The sequence below is a fragment of the Telopea speciosissima genome, chromosome 6 (genome assembly GCF_018873765.1).
Source record: "Telopea speciosissima isolate NSW1024214 ecotype Mountain lineage chromosome 6, Tspe_v1, whole genome shotgun sequence".
Lineage (NCBI taxonomy): Eukaryota > Viridiplantae > Streptophyta > Magnoliopsida > Proteales > Proteaceae > Telopea > Telopea speciosissima.
In genome coordinates this window covers 27,560,189-27,583,971 of record NC_057921.1, presented here as the reverse complement: position 1 = coordinate 27,583,971, position 23,783 = coordinate 27,560,189, and the positions used below count along the sequence as shown (strand labels likewise).

The 23,783-nt window shown below is 38.0% G+C and overlaps 1 protein-coding gene across 1 annotated transcript in view; it reads right to left on the bottom strand.

The window, feature by feature from the left end:
- Positions 1–19,812, bottom strand: part of LOC122665375 (protein SPIRRIG-like) — a 67,442-nt gene extending 47,630 nt beyond the window's left edge. The window contains exons 1-6 of the mRNA XM_043861508.1: positions 19,401–19,812; positions 17,288–17,357; positions 17,103–17,188; positions 8,109–8,244; positions 7,958–8,014; positions 5,523–5,696 (exon numbers count right to left, since the gene is read on the bottom strand). Of these exons, the coding sequence (XP_043717443.1) occupies positions 5,523–5,696; positions 7,958–8,014; positions 8,109–8,244; positions 17,103–17,188; positions 17,288–17,357; positions 19,401–19,543 (666 nt within the window). The 5' untranslated portion in view covers positions 19,544–19,812. The remainder of the gene's footprint in view (positions 1–5,522; positions 5,697–7,957; positions 8,015–8,108; positions 8,245–17,102; positions 17,189–17,287; positions 17,358–19,400) is intronic.
- Positions 19,813–23,783: the final 3,971 nt, after the last annotated feature.

The following is a 23,783-nucleotide window of genomic DNA, read 5'->3' as shown; positions in this document are numbered from 1 at the left end:
TGACTTCAGACCCTAGGTTGGTAGGCGAACCTTGGTACTAAAGGCCCTATTCTACACATAAAAATAGAAAGCAATCAAAGCATAAAATTAATGTAAAACAACTTAAATAAGCATTAGAAATGCAAATATGTAAAATACATCAATCTTAACATAGACCACTATCAACTCCTCTTCGATCTCACTTGACTCACTTCTCAGTTATACAATTATACATCAAATACTAATACATCATTCCAATACTAAACACTAATACATCATTCCGAATTTCCAATTCTATCATGCAAACGAATGTTGTGCTGGATCAAAACCTCAGTTGACTCTGCCAAAGCAAGTTAGCCTCTGCCGGACTCCATCATGTCATAGATAGGCCAAAGTTGTGTAACTGTTGAAATATGTAATCCAGAATACCGCGGGGATATTCTGGTTCTTCTGGGGTAATTTTATTCTTATGTTATTAATTTTAAGTCGGCTATGTGGGTTTTAGTCCCACATCGCCTATTTCAGTCCCTTTGTAACGTTCCCCTCTATTACAAATAGAGGGGCTTACCTATCAATGAATCTAAGTCATTCCATTCTCTGATTCTCTCTTTCTAACCCACGATTCTACCAACATGGTATCAGAGATGGTCTGATCTCGGTTAGAAAAAGAGAAGAAACCCTACTCCATCTCTCCAATCGACCTCTCCTTCTTCTCTCTCTCTCTCTCTCTCGGCTTCTCTTTCTCTGGTTTTCTTCTTCTTCTCCTAGTAAGGGTGCAGCACTAATGAGGTAAAATCCCTGACCAATGATTTAGTTGCTGCCCTCCTCCATTCTATCTACTTTTTTATAGTAAAATACTGCTGGAATCATCTTTGCGATTTGGGGTTTTCCAGAATTTTTTGGAGATCGACTTCCTATTACTATTAAAGGCTGACCTTCCACCATTGGAGTTCCCTATGCACCCTTCTCCAGCCCCTTTCTACCCTATTCCATTATCCTCATTCCCTATTTCCTTTTTCTCCAAGCTTTAATTAATTCCAGCCACCATACCCTAATCGATCTCAACTTGCCAAGGTTTTTCAAAACCCTGACTCCAATTGATTTTGGTGTTTCCTTTTTCAGATGCAGCTGATCTTTTGGGGCTGATTCCCTACTACTACAAGCCCTACTCGACCTAAGTTTGGACCCTTTCTGATGGCTGGATTTGTCTCTACAGCAAAAATTCCTTAACCTGCTAACTTGGTTACCTGCTAGAAACCCTGACTTTCAGGTTTCAGTTTTTGCTAATTTTTTGAGGGTTGATTACTCCCACTTCAAGGACCAATCGACCTCAATATTGCACCTATCCAAGTTTTTTGAAGACCCCTACCCCAATCGATCTCTTCTTTTCAAGGTTTTCCAAAACCCTGATAAAAATTGATTTGGGCTAGGGATGTTTGTTGTTGTTCGAGTGCTTTGGAGGTGGTTCTAACATTAAAAGAGAACTCTCCTTCATCAGTTGAAGGCTTGAAGAAGGTCCTTTATGTTGGTGTAGTGCTGTAATGCTGCCCTGCTTTACTTTTGCGATTTTTTGGAGTCTCTCCCCTTTGAAGATCAAGTCTCACTCTTACTGCAGATTGATTGTTTACCTTGGAGGTTCCATTCTAGTAGCCTTGGTAAGCATCTATTACATGTCTACGTCATCAATTACAGCCCCTTTTCCTAAATCGATCTCAATTTCAGGGTTTTCTAAAACCCTGACAACAATCGATTTTAGGGTTAGGGTTTTCCTATCAAGCTCATATTTTGAGGAGAGTCTTATACATATCAAAGGAATATTCAACCCATATTTCAGCATCATTCATCAGTAATTTTTGGAAAAAATTCAGGTTCATTCTTATGGCTTAATTTTTCCATTTTTCAACCTATTTTCCTTGTTCTTATGTGGCTGGCTGCTTCAACTACCTATTGGATCTACCGAGTGATTATCTTATATTTGCTAGTTCTATTGAGCTTTACTACCTATCTTGCTGGTTCTATTGATTGGCTCTGTAAGCATGACTGGTTGACATGTTACTGCTGCCTTTATGTGGACTACTGCTGCCCTATTATTGAGACTGAGTATCCTACTATTGGAGATCAAATTTCTTTCATTATTGAAGACTTGAATCTACTACCCTGGAGATCAGCTTATTTGGGATTACAACAGTATGTTCCAAGGCTATTGGTTGCAACTACGAACCTATTCAGCTATGTGAAGCTTTTTTGGTTCATATCCGGCTTACTTTGAGAGCTTGATCCTAGCCTTATTCACTAATTCAGATCTGATCCAAGTTTTTTGTTGAAGCTTCTTACATCCATTGCTGTCCAAATATCTTCGTCAATTCTATTTAGCATGTGGGAGTTTATAATTTGGAATTTTGCACACTGGTTCTTCCTTGTGTGAAGATCGATCAAGTTTTTTAAGAATGGTGCCTTCTCCTTCTAAAAAACAGACCTGTTTTTTTATATAATTCAGATCTGATCATCGGAGATTGGTGTTTTTGGAATTAGTTTGATCGATTAAAGAAGGTTGATGATTACTGTGTTACATTGTTTTTGTCCATGGTTCTTTATCATATAGTTTTTTTTCACTTCACCACCTCCCAAAACATACCTTTGACATATACCCATAACCACTTTGGACAATAATGGTATTCTCTAATATGCCATTTCTTCCTTTTCCATTACCCTTAGCATCTTTTTTGGAAAATTCTGGAATATTATGCTGTTGCCCTATCACTTGCATCATTTCTGTTATGTCCACGTGTACTACTACACGTGAGGGGGAGATTATGTACAGTATACCTGCAGACATTGTAGAAACAGAACTTGCAGGAACACTTGGTGCAAAACATAGAAGATCAGAGTTTCCACCATTGCCATTGGGTATCGCCTTTGTTATTAGGTTGAGTTTGCCGTAAGTGGGAGATTGAAGTATTAAAGTATTGAAGAAGTTTGGTTATTGCCTGCCTATATGAAATTCTACAGTTGGGTTTCTGCCATAGTTGTCATGGCGTCCCCATATCAATGCCATGGCATCATATCGCTGGAGAAGTGGGCATATCGACCACCGATATGGATGATGTAAGAATATCGACCGATATGGCCTCCATGTCGTCGCCATGGACACCATACCACGACATATGGCCATATCAGGCGACATGGTTGTTTCAAATTATAAAACTTAATTTTTTTTAACCATTTTTTATTTTAATGCTTTTTCCTTAACATAAAAAAAATTAAAAAAACATCAAACAGAAAACACTAATACACTATTGAGTAATACACAATCACATGTTCACATCAGCAATTTTTTTTTTTTTTTATTTAGATGGGTTGTTTATTAGCTTTATTCACTCAATATAAATTACGTTCTTGTAATTGTTTTTTTGTTTTGTTACTTTTGTAGTCACTTTCATATGAATCATATCTCAACTCTCATGATTTTTCAACTTTATTATCAGCAAGACTATTGCTATCAATTATTTGATAATCCATGATTTCATATACACTAATGGATATTACACTTTCATGAATTAAACCACAGTAGATTAGTAGTACACTTTCATGTTAATTTTTTATGTTATAAGGTATATATTATAACATACTAAATGACATTAAAAATAGAGAAAATAAAAAATAAAACATGGTCGATATGATCGCCATGGAGGGCCACATGTTGATATATCGACATGACACCCCTCCACCGACTTGGATCGTCGTGACGACGTGACAACTATGGTTTCTGCTGCCTAATTTATTTGTTTCCGCTGCTTGCTGCCCTAGTTGCTTAAAATTGGACAGCTGTTGAAGAATCAGTCAGATTGGTGAAAGTTTGCTGATCAAGTATGCCCAGGTTTTGAAGTTCTATTTTTCAAGTTCTTGAAGGTTTATTTGGGAGCTGCATTCATCTATCAAGCTGGATTCTACAGCAACTTAGTTTCTTCCCATTTTGTTCAAGTTGGGCATTAGTACCTTGTATGCGCTAACTTGAGGGGGAGTGTTTGCATTATTATAGAGTTCTTTTTTTCTTTTTAGTTCAAGCTGGATCTTCTTTCTTTACTTATTTATATAATCCAGCTTAAGAGGGAATGTTGAAATATGTAATCCAAAATACTGTAGGGATATTTTGGTTCTTTTAGGGTAATTTTATTCTTATGTTATTAATTTTAAGTCGGCTATGTGGGTTTTAGTCCCACATCGCCTATTTCAGTCCCTTTGTAACTTTCCCCTCTATTATAAATAGAGGGGCTTACCTATCAATGAATCTAAGTCATTCCATTCTCTCATTCTCTCATTCTCTCATTCTCTCTTTCTAACCCACGATTCTGCCAACAGTAACATATATTAAATAGACACCCAACCACCAAGATTTGAAAACATTTTTGGGAAAAAAATAGATTTAGGGAAAACTGTTACCTTGGAATGTTCAAATCTTCTTCAAAGTTCTTTGGATTTGTTGTGTAGATCTTGCAAGCTCGATGTTTGCTGAAATATCTCGGCGCAATCCGGTGATTTTTTCGTCGAAAAGTGGGATCAAAACCAAGTTTTAGGTGCTTTCTAGAGCTTCTCTGCTGAAACTTGCGAGACAACCGAGAACAGTCGAATCTCGACTGGTCTCAGTCGAGTTTAACTCCATTTTATATAAAAATTTTGTTCAATCTCGGTCGAACCGAGACAATGCATTCCTTCTATTTCGCCTCTAATCTCATCTCGGTTGTGCAAAAGAGTGAGATATTACCGAGATCTCGGCGAGTTCTTGTTCTATGATTTTGAGAATGGCAATGTGCATTCCCAATATGGGAATGCATGCCAAACACTACCCAGGAGTTCTGCAATTCAGTCCAGTTATCAGTAGTTCCTATTATTTTTTTCTGTTTTGTGGATAAAAAAAACTCTGAAAAATAAATGATAAGTAGAAATGTTTGTTTTTCCCAATTCCATTGTCTAGGGTTTCAGCTGTTTCCCAAACAATTCAGATCCAATTCAAATAAGGACCTGATGGAGGCCAATCCCATTTCCAATTCCGTGTTTTAAGATTTAGCTTCAAGGGCACCTAGAACCCAGCAGTGACTCGTAAGTTAGGGACTTAAGTTACAATTTCCAAGCTTAATGGCAACTAAATTTGCCTCATTTAGGAGTTAGGAAACAAAATATTTGAGTATTACATCACTGGCACTGCCTAGAAAAGCCAAACAGTCCTTTCAAATCCATTGCCAAACTAAGCATGCTGAATCTATTTTTCCATTATAGTTAGAACAAGGAAACAGGTTCAGATCTCATAATTACCCCAAAAAACAATTATACATTACCAAAACAACTTATTATTTCAATTCAATTGCTTTTCAAAAGATAACAACATTACTTCTCCTAAAATAAGAAATAGATAAATAGAGGCAAACAACATGATCACTACAACATAGAAGAATGTGAGACAAACACTTCCACGCATAGCTGCTTGAGCATAATAAACCAAATCACAGAGCATTTGGTAATGCAAACCGTGAAAGAATGAATGCTACCTCAAGCCGGCGAACTTGTCCTATACTTCCATCATGACCTGTTTCAAATGCCCTTTCTTCTGAGTTATTAGCTACTTGTCTTTGATTGACCTCATCAGGGCTAAGAAGAGCATTGAGAACATGAATGAGGCAGCAAAGAATCCCAGAATCAAGGAGAGATTGTTTATCAATTGGCTGTAAACAAGACAAGGATATAAAAAAGTTTGAAAAGGAATAGAGATCAACTTTATTTATTAATAAGCAAGTCAGTACAATATTTACCTCTGCCTGCTACAAGTTACTAATGTAACTAAGCTCATACAATACAATTAATGCAGAACGCAGCAAATCAGCAATTACTCTTGGCACGACTTCTATACATGAGCACATCTAGATAGTATATCTAAAAAAGAAACCCTGGGTGCTTTGTATCTGCCACATGGTTGAATAGGTGGAGCTCAAGTTTTCAGGACAAGGTGTCCACATCATCCTTGACTTGTAGTAAACTTCAGCCCAAAGCACTACATGTTGTACAATCAACTGGGCAATTTTGATAAAAAATTGGCAGCTAGGAAAAATGTTATATAGTGGGCCATATGATTGATTTGTCTTTGAAACAAGACAGATGTGCAATCCCATGGGCCCCCACTATCCAAGTCCAGCTAGAATTGACGCATTAGCCATCCACTGAATTGACGACCGAAAACACAAAGGATGGTGGAGGGCCAGTAGGGGAAAAGGGAATATAAGAGTTGCAGAGGAGAGGAGAAATCGCATAAGAAGAAGAAGGGGGAGAAGAGTGCACACACACAGCCATATGGGCTACTCAAACCATACTTATTCCATTCTATTCAATCTGTCTTTCTCGGTTACGAGCTGGTATTTTAAAGACGAAAATAATAGACTCCTAACGAAACTCTAAAATTGAAATAGAACTTGACTCTATCTTGGACTTTAGAAATAAAATCCTAACTCTAACTCTACCACGGCTCCATCAACATCAATAAAAATAAATTATGAAATAAATCAAACTCCTAATGGTCCAATTACAAAATAGACCATAAAGTAAAGTATCGCACTGAAAAACTCAAACTGGACCACTGGACCCGGTTCATCTCCGTTTAGATACCAAAATGGGTTTGGGTCGGTCCAAGGTAGTGCACCTACATCTAAGGGAGTAAAAACCTAGTTGATGGTGGGCCATATAATAGAGCTAAGCTACAAATAATTTGACATGTAGACAATGCACAGTGATCTTTATCTATCCAACAGCTGGATTTGGCCACATCAGCCATCAAGAGGTACAATCTAGAAATGCTCGTCATGAGAAACTTTTGCCAAGTTTTTTTATTTTTTTTCATCTTCAATTCTTAAAATTCTTTAAACAGATAACAAGAAGATGAGATATTCCAAACAAGAAAGCATGTTTGAAATATGGAGTTCTAAATGTCAACAATTTCAGAAAAACTTTTCTCCCATAGGAAACCACAGTAAGGTCTCTTGGCATAACAAGAGCATTAAACTGTGCAAATTTACACCTATCTCACAATTGTAAGTAATGAGAAAAAAAAACATGATAGCAATCACATGAAAGTTGTCCATTGAGAGGGTAAAAGCACCCATTTGCACTATAAAAATGACCGAAGCCTGTTGTTTGCATTATTATGGAGTTCTTTTTTTTTCCTTTTAGTTCAAGCTGGATCTTCTTTCTTTACTTATTTGTATAATCCAGCTTGAGGGGGAGTGTTGAAGTACTGTTCATGTGACACTGTTCACGTGAACAGTGATTTGGTTGATATGTGTATCTTCTATTTTCCTAGTCCTAGTTGGAGTCCTAGTTTCTAATTATGTCAAGTCCTAATTCTACTGTGAGTTGTTAGTCTTAGTTTCAGTTTGAGTTGTTAGTTCTAGTTCTTTTCCTATTGTAACTTAGAATCCTATCATGATTAGGAATTCCTAATCTGATTAGGAGTTCCGCTTTCTATTATAATTTGAGATTATAAATACAAGCATTATGAGGGAGACTAAAAAGTTTAACAGTTCTCTCCTCTTCCTCATCTTCTTCTCTTTCTCTCTTCTTCCTCCATTCTCGGTTCTGGTTTTCTTCATCTATATTCTCTAACACCTGTTATACACACAATTTCACAAAATGGATAGGTTCTTCGGTATCATTTCCAGTTCACAGCTCAAACAAGGAGAAAGGACATGCCAAGAAAACTACGTTTCTTGCTTGAACTCCTTTTGAACTGTCTCTATTTAAGTTTAGAACAGCCCTAGGGAAATGCTGGGGCTTTCTTAGAGTTCCCATGAATCAATGATTCTTAAAACAGTGCAGTCAATGGGCATTCAAAACATTCGCCATTTCTTTTAAAACAGGATTATTGAAGGAAGACATCAAGGAAATACATCAGTAATGAAAGAACTACATTAGTAAAGACAATATAATATATATATACCCCAGATACAAGAACTTCAATCGCATATAACAAATTTGAACCCGGACTGAAGCCATCCTGCACAAGAGTATCTATGAATGTTAGTTAATTCAAAAAACATTTCATTTTCCTAACATCGGAGACAAATAGGGAAAAGCATTTAAAAACACACCTTCGTGACATCTGAGAAAAACTTCAAAACTTTAAGAACATCCAATGATCTTGTCTTGCTACTGATTTTCAACTTTTCAATATCTGTTACAAATGCTCTTCCAACAACAAAAGAGAAAATGTGTGTCTCAACTAACCTGCAAGTTGTCAGCAATTTGTTGATCAATTAGATATGCCCACAATAAGCAAGATTATGAGAACTCATAGGTGTACTGTATACAGAAACTGTAAAGTTCCAGAGGGAAGAATAGTATAAGTCTGATAACTCAGAATTTAGTGCTCTGGTTGGGCTGAAATTTAGGACGAGTGGAGGCCTGGATGGGAGCTTTCAAATCCCATGTTATAATGGCTGGGATCAGAGAAGGCTCGATGGGTACGACTGGGGGTTTGTTGTTCTCAAACAGAACAGGGATGGTGTCTAGTAGGGTGTGAAAATCAGTTTGGAAATAAGGTTTTATGGATGGATTTGAGAAGGATTGGTAAACAGGGATACTGGTAGGGTTTGAGGGCAATCTGATCTGATTTGAGAAAATCATGGAGGCTTGAAGGTGGCTGGAAATATGGCTTAAAACAGGGTATTTGCAGGATGTAGAGAAGAGATGAAAACTGACCTAGTTATTGGAGTATTCAGTGCTATTCTCTAGAACAATAAGTGTAGTAGCAGAACTTGTCATACAGCAGCAACATAAAAACAAAATCTCTCTTGAGAGACCTAGGGAATCCACCCACACACCAAACACTGTGAATCCACACAGAAGTAGCAGCAAACAGCAAATCTATTGATCAAAACTATGCATTACAGTGAAGGGGTTGATCCCTACTTATAGAAGCAGAGATCAACTAAATTGCATGATTTACAGGTGAACACTTTCCGAAAACAAAGAAAGTAAAATTTCTAAGCTGCTGATGCTGGATTCTACTCGAAGATTGCTGGAAAGGATTGAATAGAAAATCTATTAGGGTTTTCTAGCCATTTTCTGTCTGCCAGCTGCATCACTAGTATAGTAGTATTTGACCCCAAGTGGGTCACATGAGGTATGCAACCCCAGTCCAACAAGAATAAGAACTATCTTGGCTAGACGGGAAAGAATATAATATACTTGGTAAACCAATCAATGGTAGAGCTGTAAACAAGCTAGCTGAACTGATGTTGCGCAGCTCAGCTCGCCATTCTATGACCAGGCTCAGGGTCAGTCAGCCCCCTCACAAGTCTGACATGCCAAGCTCAGGGCCAGGTCATTAAGATTTTGATGGGCTAGGCTCAGGCTTAGCATGAATTTGGATGCTGCATAATTTCCTTAACAATGCAAGATGAGGTCAGGCAGAGGCAGAGGTCTAAAGCCACAAAAGCTCACACCTGGCTCAGAAAACTGAGCTCATGATTAAGTCAAGTTACCTCGTCTCCTTACAGCCTAATCTGCAAAGTCCATATTCTCCTATTTTTCTTCTTCTTTCATATTCATTAAGGTGTATAAGAGTCCTAAGAAAGAATGGCTACATGTTAAAGGAAAATTATAGGGCCCAAAACAAGTGTGGTACAAATCCCTCTATACCGAAAGGGCTAACTACCCACAGAAAGGTCTATCTTAATTGTGCTCATAGTTTTTATGGTGATAAGATGATGACCCAGCAACTCATCACCTTGGTGGTGCCATGTTTTCCCAAGCGTAGCATATGGATAGAGGTTTATCAGTAAGATAACTGTTGAGATTTGTTATTATAGGGGCAAAACAGTCTTTGGTTTTATGGTTATTTCTGTCCTTAGTAGGGTCGATTATGTAAGGGCATACTTGTCCTTTTGTATTTTTTACCTTCTGTTATATTTATATAAGGGAGCAGACCTACAGCAGATTTACCAATTCTGTCCACAGGTTCTATCCTCTATTGGGACTTGCGGAAACTCCTTTCTCTTCTCTTCTTTCTTCTCTTCCTCTTTCTTTCCATGCTCTGATCTGATTATAAGTTTCTGGTTTACTAACGTGGTATCAGAGAACTTTTAGTCAGATCAGATTCCCCCCCCCCCTGATTCTCTGCTGATCTCTTTCTTGCGATTCCCTCTTGTGGTGTGCAGCCACCTATAGCTGTACTTCTTATGGCTTAAAACCACTCCTTTCTGGATATTAATGGAGTGATTTCTGCTACTTCATACCTACTGTTCATGGCGTATTGGAGTGCTACATCCCTGGTTTTTGAAGATTGTTAAATCGATGCCAGGATAGAAAAACCCTGACAAATCGGTTTTTTTTTTTTGGAGGCTTGTTTTTGGAGTTCTTCGATTCAGCTCTTCTTCCCTATTATGTTAACTTCTTCTGGTGGCCATTACAACATGGAATGCCTGAGTTTGATGCTTCATCAAAGGCCTTCTATTATTCTACAAATACCCTGAAATCGATTTCTCAGAAAAGCCTGAGATCGATTTTTGGCTGGCTTCTCCAGGTTTTGATATTGCTGCTGTTTGGTGCTGCTCTCCCTGCTGCCAAGGATTTTTTATTTGGTCAGTTGTTGCTGTTTTTAGTTGCTGCTGTCCTCTTTCTTCCTTCACCTTGGTTGCTGCTCTGGGTGATTGTTCTACTCAATTGTTAGAGTGTATCAACTATGGCTGATTCAAAGACCACTCATGACAATGTCAATGTTCAAATTACCTCCATTGAGTTGAAGGGGAATTCCTATTATTTACTGAGGGCACAAACTGTCCGTGTTTACATTATAGCTAAGGATAAGCTCAGCTGCCTTACCTCTCCTCCTCCAGAACCTGATTCCAAGGATTACAGCACCTAGAATAAGGAGAATGTTATCATACTTATTTGGTAATGGAACAGCATGGAGCCGGATATTGCTGCCAATGTAATGTTCCACACCACGACTACGGGGGTGTGGGATGATCTCAAGGAAACATACTCTCAAGAGGAGTATGACCCAGATTTTCGAGCTCTATGACAAGTTATTTCAATTTCAACAGTCAGACAAATCCTTCCAGGATTATTACAGTGCCTTTAAGGGCATGGTTGAAGAACTCAATGTTTTCCAGCCACTTACCACTGATGTTGAGAAGTTGAAGGCCCAAAGGAATGAGTTTTTTGTCTCTAAATTTCTGGCTGGGTTGAATCCTAGCCTCAAAGCTATAAAGGGACATCTTCTTGCTGGTGAATCTGTCCACACATTGAATGACACCTTCTCTTGCCTCCAACGCATTGTATCTCCTAGTTCCAAGCCTAAAACCAACCCTAAGGAAAATTCAACTTTTACTACTACTACTAGATGTCGTGGTAGAGGCCGTGATTCAGGGGGAGGACATGGTTCTGCTGGTCGAAATTCTGGTGGGCAGCATGGTGATAAAGCAGCCCGATTATGCTCTTATTATGGGAAGACAAATCACACTGTTGATACTTGCTGGTCCAAGCATAGGAAACCTAAATGGGCTCAAAACTTGGCCAATCATGCAGCTCCAGAAGATGGTACTGATTTTGTTACTCCTAATGATGCTAAGGCTGGTTCGACCGTGGGAGATTCTTCTACCAACCTCCATGATGAGATGCAACACCTCATGCGTCGTATCAAGAGTCTAGAGTCATCCACTTCCACTACTGGGGCATCCACTACCGCTGCCACTCTAGCTCATGCTGGTACACCTGCCGCTTTCTTTTCCGCTTCCACAGCCTGGTTCATTGATTCAAGGGCTTCCGCTCTTTTGACTGGTAAGTAATCAGTTTTTAATTCTATTTCATCTGATTCCCATACCCCTCCTGTTATTATGGTCAACGGTTCTTCCACACCTATTACCAGTCATGGCACTATTTGTCTTAATTCTAATATTTCCCTTTCCTCCGCTTTACATGTTCCCCAATTTCCTTTAAGTCTTCTTTCTGTGAGTCAACTTACAAAGAATCTGAATTGTTCTATGACATTTTTCCCTTCTTACTGTGTTTTTCAGGATCTTCACACGAGGAAGACAATTGGTGGAGGGAGGTGAACGAGATGGGCTATATTATCTGAGTGGTGCTGCCCCTTCTGCTTCGACTGCAGCTACTATTGTTGGTGGAGAGTCCCCTTTTAAATGGCATCGTAGGCTAGGCCATTTATCTTTATCTAGGTTAAAGATAGGTTTTCCTTAGTTTAAGACTTTGAATAAATTAGAGTGTGAGGGCTGCGAGTTGGGTAAGCATCATCATGCTACTTATCCCTCTCATCTTTTGCCTCGTACTACTTCTTTATTTGCATTAGTGCATTCAGATGTATGGGGTCCTTGTCGGGCAAGTAATAGACATGGTTTTCGTTATTTTGTGAATTCTGTGGATGATTATTCCAGAACTACTTGGTTGTACCTTTTAAAGGATAGATCAGAATTTTAAACTGTGCTTCCGAATTTTTGCAATGAAATAAAAAATCAGTTTAATGCTTCTATCAAGGTCTTTCGGTCTGATAATGCTTTGGAATTTGTTCAATCTGAGATATCCTCTTTTTGTGTTAATAATGGAATAATTCATCAAACTAGTTGCTCCAATACTCCTCAACAAAATGGAGTAGCAGAGAGAAAAAATAGGCACTTACTTGAAGTTGCTCGGGCCCTCATGTTGCATATGCAAGTGCCCAAACATTTTTGGTGTGATGCAATTCTTACTGCTTGTTATTTTATTAACTGAATGTCATTATCTGTTCTTGTTGACAAGTCGCCTTTCTCTGTTTTATTTCCAGATGTTTCGAGTTTTACTTTGCCACCGCGTGTTTTTGGGTATGTTTGTTTTGTTCATAATCACCATCTCCATGGTGATACATTGGACCCTCGGTCAACCAAGTGTATCTTCTTGGGTTACTCTAGGAGCCAGAAGGGATATAGGTGTTATGACCCTCTTACTAAGAAACAATTTGTCAGTACTGACGTCACCTTCTTTGAAGGTACATCCTATTTTTTGGATCAGCCTACCAAGTCTAGTGACCCATTAGCTGTGTCTGGCCCTCCTCCTATTCCCACCATTATTCCTTTGTCTTCTCCACTACAGGGTGTACCGGTGCAAGAGGCACTTTAGGCAGCTCCATTCAGATCAGCCTAGCCCTTCTGCATCGCTTCCTGCACCTTCCTCAACCTCTGGTGGAGATCCAACCTTACCTACTTCTCCTGCCCTTCTAGCAGATCCGGATCCTGATGACTTACCAATTGCCACTCGGAAAGGTAAACATTCATGTACTCAAAAGTCTTCAGTTGCCTATCCAATTAAGAAATTTGTCTCCTTGTCCCATCTTCCATCTTGTCCTCATAGCCTTGCTACTGCCCTATCTTCTTATACTGTGCCTCGCACTCACACTGAGGCTCTAACTATCCCTGCTTGGAAGAATGCCATGGATGTGGAAATGGATGCCTTGTTGACTCGCCATACATGGGAGTTGGTGGATTTACCTCCTGGTAAAGATCTGGCTAAGTGTCGGTGGGTATACACTATTAAGTATCATTTTGATGGGTTTATTGAGTGGCTTAAGGCCCGTCTGGTTGCTAAGGGGTACACCCAGACCTATGGTGTTGACTACTTTAAGACCTTCTCTCCTGTGGCTAGACTGAACTCTGTTCATCTTATTATATCACTTGTTATGAATTTTGATTGGCCTTTATACCAGTTGGACATCAAAAATGCTTTCCTTTTTGGTGACCTACTTGAAGAGGTCTATATGGAACAACCTCCGGGGTATGTTGCTCAAGGGGAGAATAGTAGACATGTGTGTATGTGGCACAAGGCTATTTATGGGCTGAAACAGTCCCCCAAAGCATGGTTTGAAAAGTTTAGTTCTGTTGTGACTGATTTTGGTTTTACTCAATGTTTCTCAAACCATTATGTGTTTGTTCACCGCCAAGAAGAGAAGTTGGTGATTCTGATGGTTTATGTTGATGATATCATTGTGTCAAGAAATGATGAGAGTACGATCAAGGAGGTGAAAAGTTACCTAGCAGCACTTTCAAACTAAAGATTTGGGTCAGCTTCACTACTTCCTTGGGATAGAGGTTATCCAAAGTAAAAAAGGGAATCAGTCTGTCCCAAAAGAAATATGTTTTAGATCTCCTGACTGAAACTGGTATGCTTGCTGCAAAGCCAGTGGACATTCCTATGGATCCTAATCACAAGTTTGGCTCTGCTGATGGTGAGGGTCTTAAGGATGTACATGCCTACAGAAGTCTGATTGGAAAGTTGCTATATTTGACAGTCACTAAGCTAGATATATCCTATGTTGTTGGGGTTTTCAGCCAGTTTATGCAATCCCCATGTAAGTCTCATTGGGATGCAACAGTTCGGGTTCTTCGGTACATGAAGGGAGCCCCTGGGAAGGGACTGATTTATCATCCAAATAGACATATGGAGCTTGTTGCCTATTCTGATGCAGATTGGGCAAGTTCAGCTAGTGACCGTCGGTCTACTACAGGGTATTGTACCTTTGTGGGAGGAAACCTGGTTACGTGGCAAAACAAGAAACAAACCACTATTGCCAGGTCCAGTACTAAAGCGAAGTATAGGGCCATGGCTCATACTACTACAGAGTTGATGTGGATTAGGTCTCTCCTTCTTGAGATGGGGTTTCCTGTTCCAACCCATATGAAGATGTTTTGTGACAACCAGGCAGCCATTTATATGGCTAGTAATCCGGTCTTTCATGAGAGGACCAAGCATATAAAGGTGGATTGTCACTTTGTTCGAAGCGCCGTCTTAAAGAAACTTGTTGAGACTCCGTTTGTCTCTTCATCTGATCAGGTTGCTGATGTGTTCACCAAGCCCTTGTTTGCTCCTGGTTTTCGGTCGTGTTGTAACAAGCTGAGCATGGGTGATATATATGCTCCAGCTTGAGGGGGAGTGTTGAGATTTGTTATTATAGGGGCAAAACAGTCTTTGGATTTATAGTTATTTCTGTCCTTAGTAGGGTCGATTATGTAAGGGCATACTTGTCCTTTTGTATTTTTTACCTTTTGTTATATTTATATAAGGGAGCAGACCTGCGGCAGATTTACCAACTCTGTCCGCAGGTTCTCTCCTCTATTGGGACTTGCGGAAACTCCTTTCTCTTCTCTTCTTCTTTTTTTTCTTCCTCTTTCTCCCCATGTTCTGATCTAATTATAAGTTTCTGGTTTACTAACAATAACGAACATTTTCCCTTCAGTTTTGAATATGTGAGAGTTTACATTTAAAATAAAGAACTTTGTTTAAAATAGGAGAGGCCATTATATAAAAAAACAATACTTTTCTATCTTTAAAGTTTAGTGAATATCACTATATTATGGATGAAATAAACCCTAAGGGCTTAAGGCTCACCAAAGAAAGGGAAGACAGAATCTTTATTATTCTTCATGATGCCAAATGATGGAGAGAGAATCCCAGACAACGACATCCAGAAAATATGCAATTCCTCCTTGCTCCAACCTACAGTTCTTCCCTTTTTCTTTCTGTTTTCGCCCCACTTTCCATCCTTTTCCCCTGGGTTTCTGGGTAAGGGTGCCAACCGGTTCGATTTCGGTTGGTTCCATGCCTTGATGGTGTGACCCGAAACCGAACCGAAAACCGAGTCGGTTCTGGGACTGCCAACTGAATCCGAACCTGCTTGGTTCGATTCAGTTACGGTTTAAATTCGGTTTCCCAACAATCAATTGCCAACTCATGTAACCGTTGAGCACAATCCTCGGAAGCTGAATGAGTGAATCAGGGAGAGATTGATTAAGAGAGGGAGTATACAAGGAAATAGGAATATTGCTACAACTAAGGATTTTATCCTTATCACAATTACCGATTCCCTTTCCTTGCTTGGTTTCAATATTGCTTGATTTATGGCCAACGGATAGATGACCAACTATGGTGTGAGAGGTAGGAGAGTTGTTCTTATCCTCAATTAGCTTCCTAGGATTGTGCTTAATGGTTACATGAGTTGGCAAGTGATTGTCTTCTCTTACACCTAAAAAATTGGGATATAAGAGTTTGAGTAATCAACCGTTTTTCATAGTAATTACTAATTGACCGTTCTTATAGGAATCTCTCCTAACTCCTAAAATCTCAAGTCCAGTTGAAGATGGAGGTTGCACACTTCGTTGGGAGATAAAAAAATAAAAAAAATAGTAAAACTAAAATAATAACTATAAACTAGGAAAGTGGAAAGTGGGAAACCAAGAAAGGGAAATAAAAACTGGAAAGTAGAATATGAAATGTCATAGTGTCATACAGTTAGTGTGTTAGACGGTTACCAAAAGTAAAGAAAAAATATAGGGTTATTTACTTATTTATTTTGCCTTGAATTTACCAGTTACAAAAAAAATTTAAAAGATATAGGGTTTTGGATTAAGTGTGGTATTCGGTTCGGTTTCGGTTCAAACCAACGGGTCTTGACATAAAACCGAAACCAAACCAAACTGAATTAAATAAGCATATACCAGACCCGAAACCAAACCGAATTAATTCGGTTTGGCTCGGTTTCGGTTTGGTTTTGACACCCTTATTTCTGGGCGTCTTTACAATATAGCGACTAGTTGTCTCGACTCCTGAGCTTCAACGACCACCTTGTCACCAAGGTGTCACTCAGACAACACATTGACAACTATGATGTTGCTAATGTCTCTAACATTTTCTTGCATACAGAGGGTGGGAAATGTATATGTGTACTTTTAACGAGTGATAAAAAAGTTTTAAATGTAAAAGATATATAAAACAAAGAGTACAAAACCAGAGGGAATAGAAGGGACTGAACGAACATATTACATATCCATATGTTACAGAATCCTGCAAATGCCTTTTCCAACCCTTATCAGTATATTCATACACATAGATATTTACATGCATAAGCACATATTTATATGTATGCAAGCTTGTGTGTATATATGTCTGTATGCATGCATGCATGTATTTACATATGTATGTACGTATGTATGTACATTAATGATGGTGAAAGCTAAACCTGCACCACAACAAGGAACAATTTCCATGTATAGTTTAAGAAACAAAGAGTCAATAAAGCAAGGGAAGAACCATTTACGTACATGCTAACTAATTGAGCTACATTAGAGTGCTGCTTCACTAGTCTACAGAAAACATCTACAGCCATGTTCAAGGCCATTTCTTTCTCCTGCAAGGAAGATTTACAGACCATTAGCAGCCATAATTTTCGTTAGAAGACATAATGGATGCAAAGGTTGTCAACAATCAACATGTCTGAAGGAAAAACCTTTTCGGAGCTGGACGAGCGGAACTCTTCCCAAAACCTCTTGAAGTCCAACTCCAATTCATGTTTGTCTCTGCTTGCATGAAAACATCAAAATTTGACAACATAAGGCATCTACGATAAACATTCAAGCAAAATGACTCCAACACAAAATCTTAAGTCTATGGTCTAACTACTTGCATGGTAATAAAGAAAGTAATAAACAAGAAAAGGTGCTTCCAAAATAACACATAGGAATTGTACAACAACCAAAACATCTCAGAACCTTTGAATTCACGGATACTGGATGGTAGCAGGAACAAAACAAATTATGAGCTTGCTAATTTAAAAAGAACCTAATTTGAAACAATCTCATGGCCCAGGTAAAAGGTCCAAACTTCATGCCCTAAACAAACAAAACAGAGCACAGCCATATCACTACCAAATGATCTGGAAAACATGGGATAAATTAAAATCTGTTGGTGCCTCCAACTCTGAGTAGAATAGAACAAATAACACCACAGGAAAATCGTCCAGAATGAACACATAGTTCAATCAAAGAACCATGATAAAAGTCCTTCTACCAATACATCAATGAGGTGAATGCACTCCCAAATCTTCCATGAAACATCCCTGCCTAAGATTTCAAAAACATGGATAAGACGCCAGCACCATAAAAATCACTGCAGAAGAAAACGTTCATCACCATCATCCCATACACCACACTCTGCCCATGACCAAAAAAACTGCAACCAACTAAGACTCGGAAATATTACGCAGGTAAAATCTATAACTCTATAATGGAAAAAATTTCTTAATATCATTTCCAACACAGTACCAATAATTCTAAAAAGACCATCAGCTCCAACAGGATCTGAACTGCACTACGAACTAAGAATTTCCATTAGAAGGCTCCACCTCCTGAAAGAACTTGAGGTACAGCACTGACTTATGGCAACCTCAATCCTTCTTAAAAGGTTCTCCCTAACAAAATCCTAAGTGAATATCGACGGTCTACTGTTGTTAGGACAACAACGACATGCCCCAAAAAGAACCCATGAGCTTGTCAACCAAAGGAAAGATCAACTTAGTGGGAAATGGCTACATGAACAACCACAGTCAAAATTTACATCATCCTAAAGTGCAGATGAACGAAGATATAGGTTATCCTATAGATCGACTGTTTGTAACTCAAACATATTCAAATATGAGAAGATGATTACCAAATAAAATGATTATGAGAAAATAAATTTTAAGAAACAAGAAGAGTTCTACATAATTCTATTGCATTCAGTTTGATCATATGCCTATTACATTATCACAGCATACAAAAACTCGTGAAAAGCCAAGGAAGATTTTAGAATCTCTCACAGTGTCAACCTGAAGGTATAGTCAGTAGTTCTTCAAGTGGAAGTATTTTCTTCCCAACCCCCTTTCTTCTGATAAATATGTGATAAGTTATGTTAACCATTATATATAGAAGGGTAACACTTCCGTGAAATTACTTACTTCTGTACAAACACCGTAAATTACCTCCTGTTACTAAAGTAAGTAGCATATTTTATGGGGGAAAGATAGTAGAATTTCAATACAAGTAAATGCCAGGTATACCATTTCAAGAATAAAACTCAAATCTTGTAAAGTCTAGCAGACTATCTCAAGATCACACCTTTCATGACGCCTCCACCCAATGCATTTTGGCTGAGCTCCAAAAGGCCTCATTTTATCTTTTCTTTTCTTATATCAACTCTTTAACAAACACTGAATGAATGATAGTAAAATCTGTTGTAGGAATAAGAACCAAATCCTAGTTCTTATTCAGTTATTATATTCTCTCCTCAAACTAATAAATGCCCGTCTATAGACTATATTTTTAAACAGCAACAAATTCCAACACGATTTATCATCAAGTAACGTCCCAAAAAGAAAATTCACCCTTCCTGCTTCAATTTTAAGTAAACCAACGTCCGTGACGGTCTAAACTAATTGATTACGTTCTCATTGCTCAACATAAATGCTTGAATAGTCGATGTCCAAAACATAAACCCAGAAGGAAAATACTCGCCAATGTGTATTTGATCAACAAAAATTACAAATGGCTAAAAACAAAATGTGCATCAATAGAAAAACATTGAACCTTGAAGGAGACGCAGCAAAGTCATTTCTTGACGACGCAAAAGCTTCTGCAGTGGCGACAGAGGGTAAAGACGACGATGCAGTAGGTTGTTGAGAAAAACCGACCTTCTCCTTGAAGTCCTTAAGCAATGTAACCCATTTCATCGTTTACCGAGACGACTGAACATGTGAAAATGTCATCCGAAGAAGCTCCTCCTCCTCCGGAAATTCATCTCTACTTGCAGAAACCCTAGATCAGACTCCCTTTAGCACGATCTAGAAGAATCTCAAAGCTCAAAATCTCTGTCCTCCGCTAAATTTTCCCCCGAATCCTCCACCAAAAACTTCAAAAATTTATGTTAGAAAATAGTCTTACTTCGTCAACAAACAGATCGTCCAAATTGACCTGATCAACAAGCAGCTCGATCTAATTTCTTCTTGAAATTCCTCTCTTTTTTTCCTTTTTTACGTAATTTTAAAGGTTTTTTTCTCCGAAATGGAAAAAAAAAATTTAGATTTTGGCTAATATAACGCGACTTCTGTTGAGAAAGAAAGGTCGAAGAATAGCCTCTGCCTCTCCCCTGACTTGCCTTGGAAAGTTCTAACGCGCCTTCTATCGCCGTTTCTACTTTCTATATCTACTCTTTAAGATTTCCCTTGACACGTCATCATGGGTCCACATCTCTTGGATTCTCCACGTGGCATTACGTGATGAAGAGACTAGACGTGTGACCCTCTTTCTCAAATCGTTTCATTCACGGTCTTCACCGATGCTTATGTCCCGGTGTCTTCTGCCCCAGATCTCGCTTTAGTTTTCTAAAATAATTTATTTTTATTATAATTATTTTTAATGTGCAATTACTAGAGTAGCCCTTCTTAATTTCTTAATGCCTTTTTTCATAATGGGAATAAGGAGATGGTACACCTATTAATGGAATAGGTTTAAAAAGAGAGATTACCTTCTCACTTATGGCTTCCACGTTCAATTTGAAAAACCCTAAAACTCAATTGCAAGTGAGTGTTTGAAAATTATTTGCTTAACTGTATGACCTTTTTTGGTGGCTGGTCCATGCTATTTCCGACTCCTTCCTTTTAAGCAACTTAGAGCTGGAGGGATAAATTTTACCAAAATCTTTTCTAGTAAATTTGAGTTGGATAAATAAATTATTGGCACAGAAAATGCAAAGGTTTAAAGTATCGGTATCTGGTATCAGGTATGGGTATGGTATCAAATGGGTGATTTAAGAGGCATTGTATTGTATCAAAAAAATGCAAGATATGAACTGATTATATATATGTTTTGATTAAAAGTGTTTGATTGCATTTTGCGGATTCCGATTATGTACATAGACGCTCTGATATGGACATGTACTATAGAATGGGATTTAGCAATATATGTGTACATGTCCTAGATTCCATAATGATGATGTTGATTAGTGAATGGTTGGTACATAATATGTTATTATGCAAGAATATTTTTGGGATTTGCTAATTAATTAATTAGTTTATTTAATTTGATAGATGTGGTGCTATTATTTAATTATCCATTAAATAAAAATAAATAATTAACTATTATTCCTTTTAAGATTCTGCTTCTTCACTAATTAAAAGTACACCAGGGTTAAACAGGTTCAAGTCAGGATGAAGAAGAAGAAGAAACACATAGATTGTTAGCAAATTAACACTTTCCATATGACAATGAACTGAAAGCATTAGTAACAATAATTTAAGGAAATCAAAATCTCAAAGTAATACCAGGCTTATTTAATTCTAGAACAAAAAAATTCTAATAATGACCATGTAGAATCTCTAATAGTATTCATCTAATCATATAGGATTCTTTTATTTTAATAGTAGAACAAAGGATTAGGCAATGAGATTATCATTTTTGTTCAAGTATATAACATAACCATAATATGAATATTAATCTAATGCATTTTCTCATTAATTGATAGGGAAAATATCATCCCCCTCCCCTCTAAGTTTGCTTAATATCAACCCAGTACCTAAGTTTTCAAAAATGATAACTCCCTCCCCTACTTTATAAAGATTCTATCAACCGTACCTTAAGTATGTAACGCTCTTAAAAGAACATGTGTAAAGATAAAATTACCCCTCTTTTGTCCCCACTCACCCATAATTATTTTTATTTCTCAAAATATAAAATCCAGCGGGACCCACTCCCCTCTTCGTCTTCTTCTTCTTATTCTTCTTCTTCCCCCTCTGCAACCCCACCGGCCTTCACTAGCAAAATGCCAGAGCCAAAGCAATGGAAAGGCGATAGAGATCATTTGTTAGTGATGGATTTGATTTCAGAATTCGTTGTGTTCAATCGAAGAATCTAACGAGGTTCTAGAGATTTCGTAAAACGTTTCTTTGAGAGATCGAAATCAACGAGCATCTGGTGACCATTTTTTTGAATCATTGCATTTTCTGGCTTCAAATCTCTGTAAACAAATGTAAAAAATAAAAAATAAAAAAAGAATTTATCGATCACCAATCTTCTTCCACCACCAGCACCCCGCCATGGCTGCCGCCAACCAAACCCTCTTTGTAGCAGCAACATAAGAGCTTTTTTTGATCTACCATCCAACCCCTCATCCCAGCTACTGCACATCACCACAGTCCTACCATCATCCACCGCAATCACCCACCGCCAAACATCTCACCGTTGTACACCACCGTAACATGCCCAGCTCTATCCCGTCCCTATGCATCCCATGTGCATTGTAAATCTGTGGCGAAGCAGAGACTAAATCCCTCAAACCCACCTGAAACTTCAATCGCACAAACCCAATTACCACTATTTTCTCTGATAAATGTAAAAATAACCCACAAAACCATTTCCAAAATTGGTGGAAACTATGACGATAAGAGGCAATAGGGGAAAAAATTTAATGAGATGCATAACGGAGCTCTTTGATGGGGTGAATTAAACACCTGATGGAACATGCATTAGAGATCCATATTAACCCATTAACCAATATTCATCCTCTTCCAAAACAAATCAATAACCCAATTGACTCTAAATACAGTTAGAATCAAGATTCTTCTTCATCCAACTCTTCTCATCCTTTTCCTTTATTCCTAAAGAAATCACTAGCTAACTCCGGCAGTCAATTCATCTCTAAGTGAACAATACAGTCGATTCATTTCTTTCATTTAGTAAAATCACAAGAAGAACCTCTTCATCCCCAACAAATCTAACGGCGACGATGACGATGACCTCAGTGATGCCGACGGTGACGGAGAAGAAGCTGAAGCTGCTTCTTGGCTTTTACCAAACCCTAACCCAAATAACCTCATCGAAGCTCAGGATTTGAAATCTGGAGATTATTTCTTCTCGAACATGGATCCTTACCTGGATCTCGACTATAATCGTCCTTCTGTAGGGATTGATAGTGTAGTTCCTGTGCAAACAAAAACCCCTCCACCAAATCTCATCAACCCCTCTTCAAACAGTGGTGGCGATGATGGTGGTGTTGGCGGAAGAAAGCAATTACAGTGAATGGCAGAAGCTTGCAGTTCTAGATACCTTGCAGGTCGTCAATGGCGAAGGAAGGTTGTAGATCGTCAATGGCATGGCGGAGAAAGGTTGCAGATCGTCAATGGCAAAAATAAAAAAAGAAGAAGACCCCTTTTTGGAGGGGTAAAAATGGAATTAAAATAAATTAAGGGTAATCTAGGGTTTTAGGTAAATTGGACTTGTCCACGTCATCAATTAATGGCAGTTTTTAACGGTTAGGGTACGGCTGATAGAATCTTTATAAAGTAGGGGAGGGAATTATCATTTTTGAAAACTTGGGTACTGGGTTGATATTAAGCAAACTTAAAGGGGAGGGGGATGATATTTTCCCTAATTAATATGACGAAAGAAACACTACTAGTTAAATTCATGCTTGATGCACAAGAGTATACCTGCAAGAGTATATTCTGCAAAATTTTGATTAACATCTACTTGACATTAAAGAAGTCTTTTATGGATTTTCATATGCTTACACAGAAATAGGAGAATGAAAGCAATTGCACAAATCTTACTTGACTGTTCAAATGCATATTCAACCGATGTACTATTTTCAGTTATTGATGATCTCATCAAGTCCAACATAAGTTATTGATGTATTACAATATGTAATGTAATTATTTACCACTTATATATATATATATTAGATAATATTGAGATCTTCTCAAACTAGGAAACCTGTTTCATATTTTATGTTCCATATTTTATGTAATCTCTTGATTTTATATAATCACTTGTAATCCTCTCCTATTAGAAAACTCCATCACATGTGATATAACTTTCCTATTCTATTTGTAATTCTATAGCTAGGGCTGTACATGTATATATTCACTCTCTTTGAGAGATACAATCAATGATATTTCACTATTCCTAACATGGTAT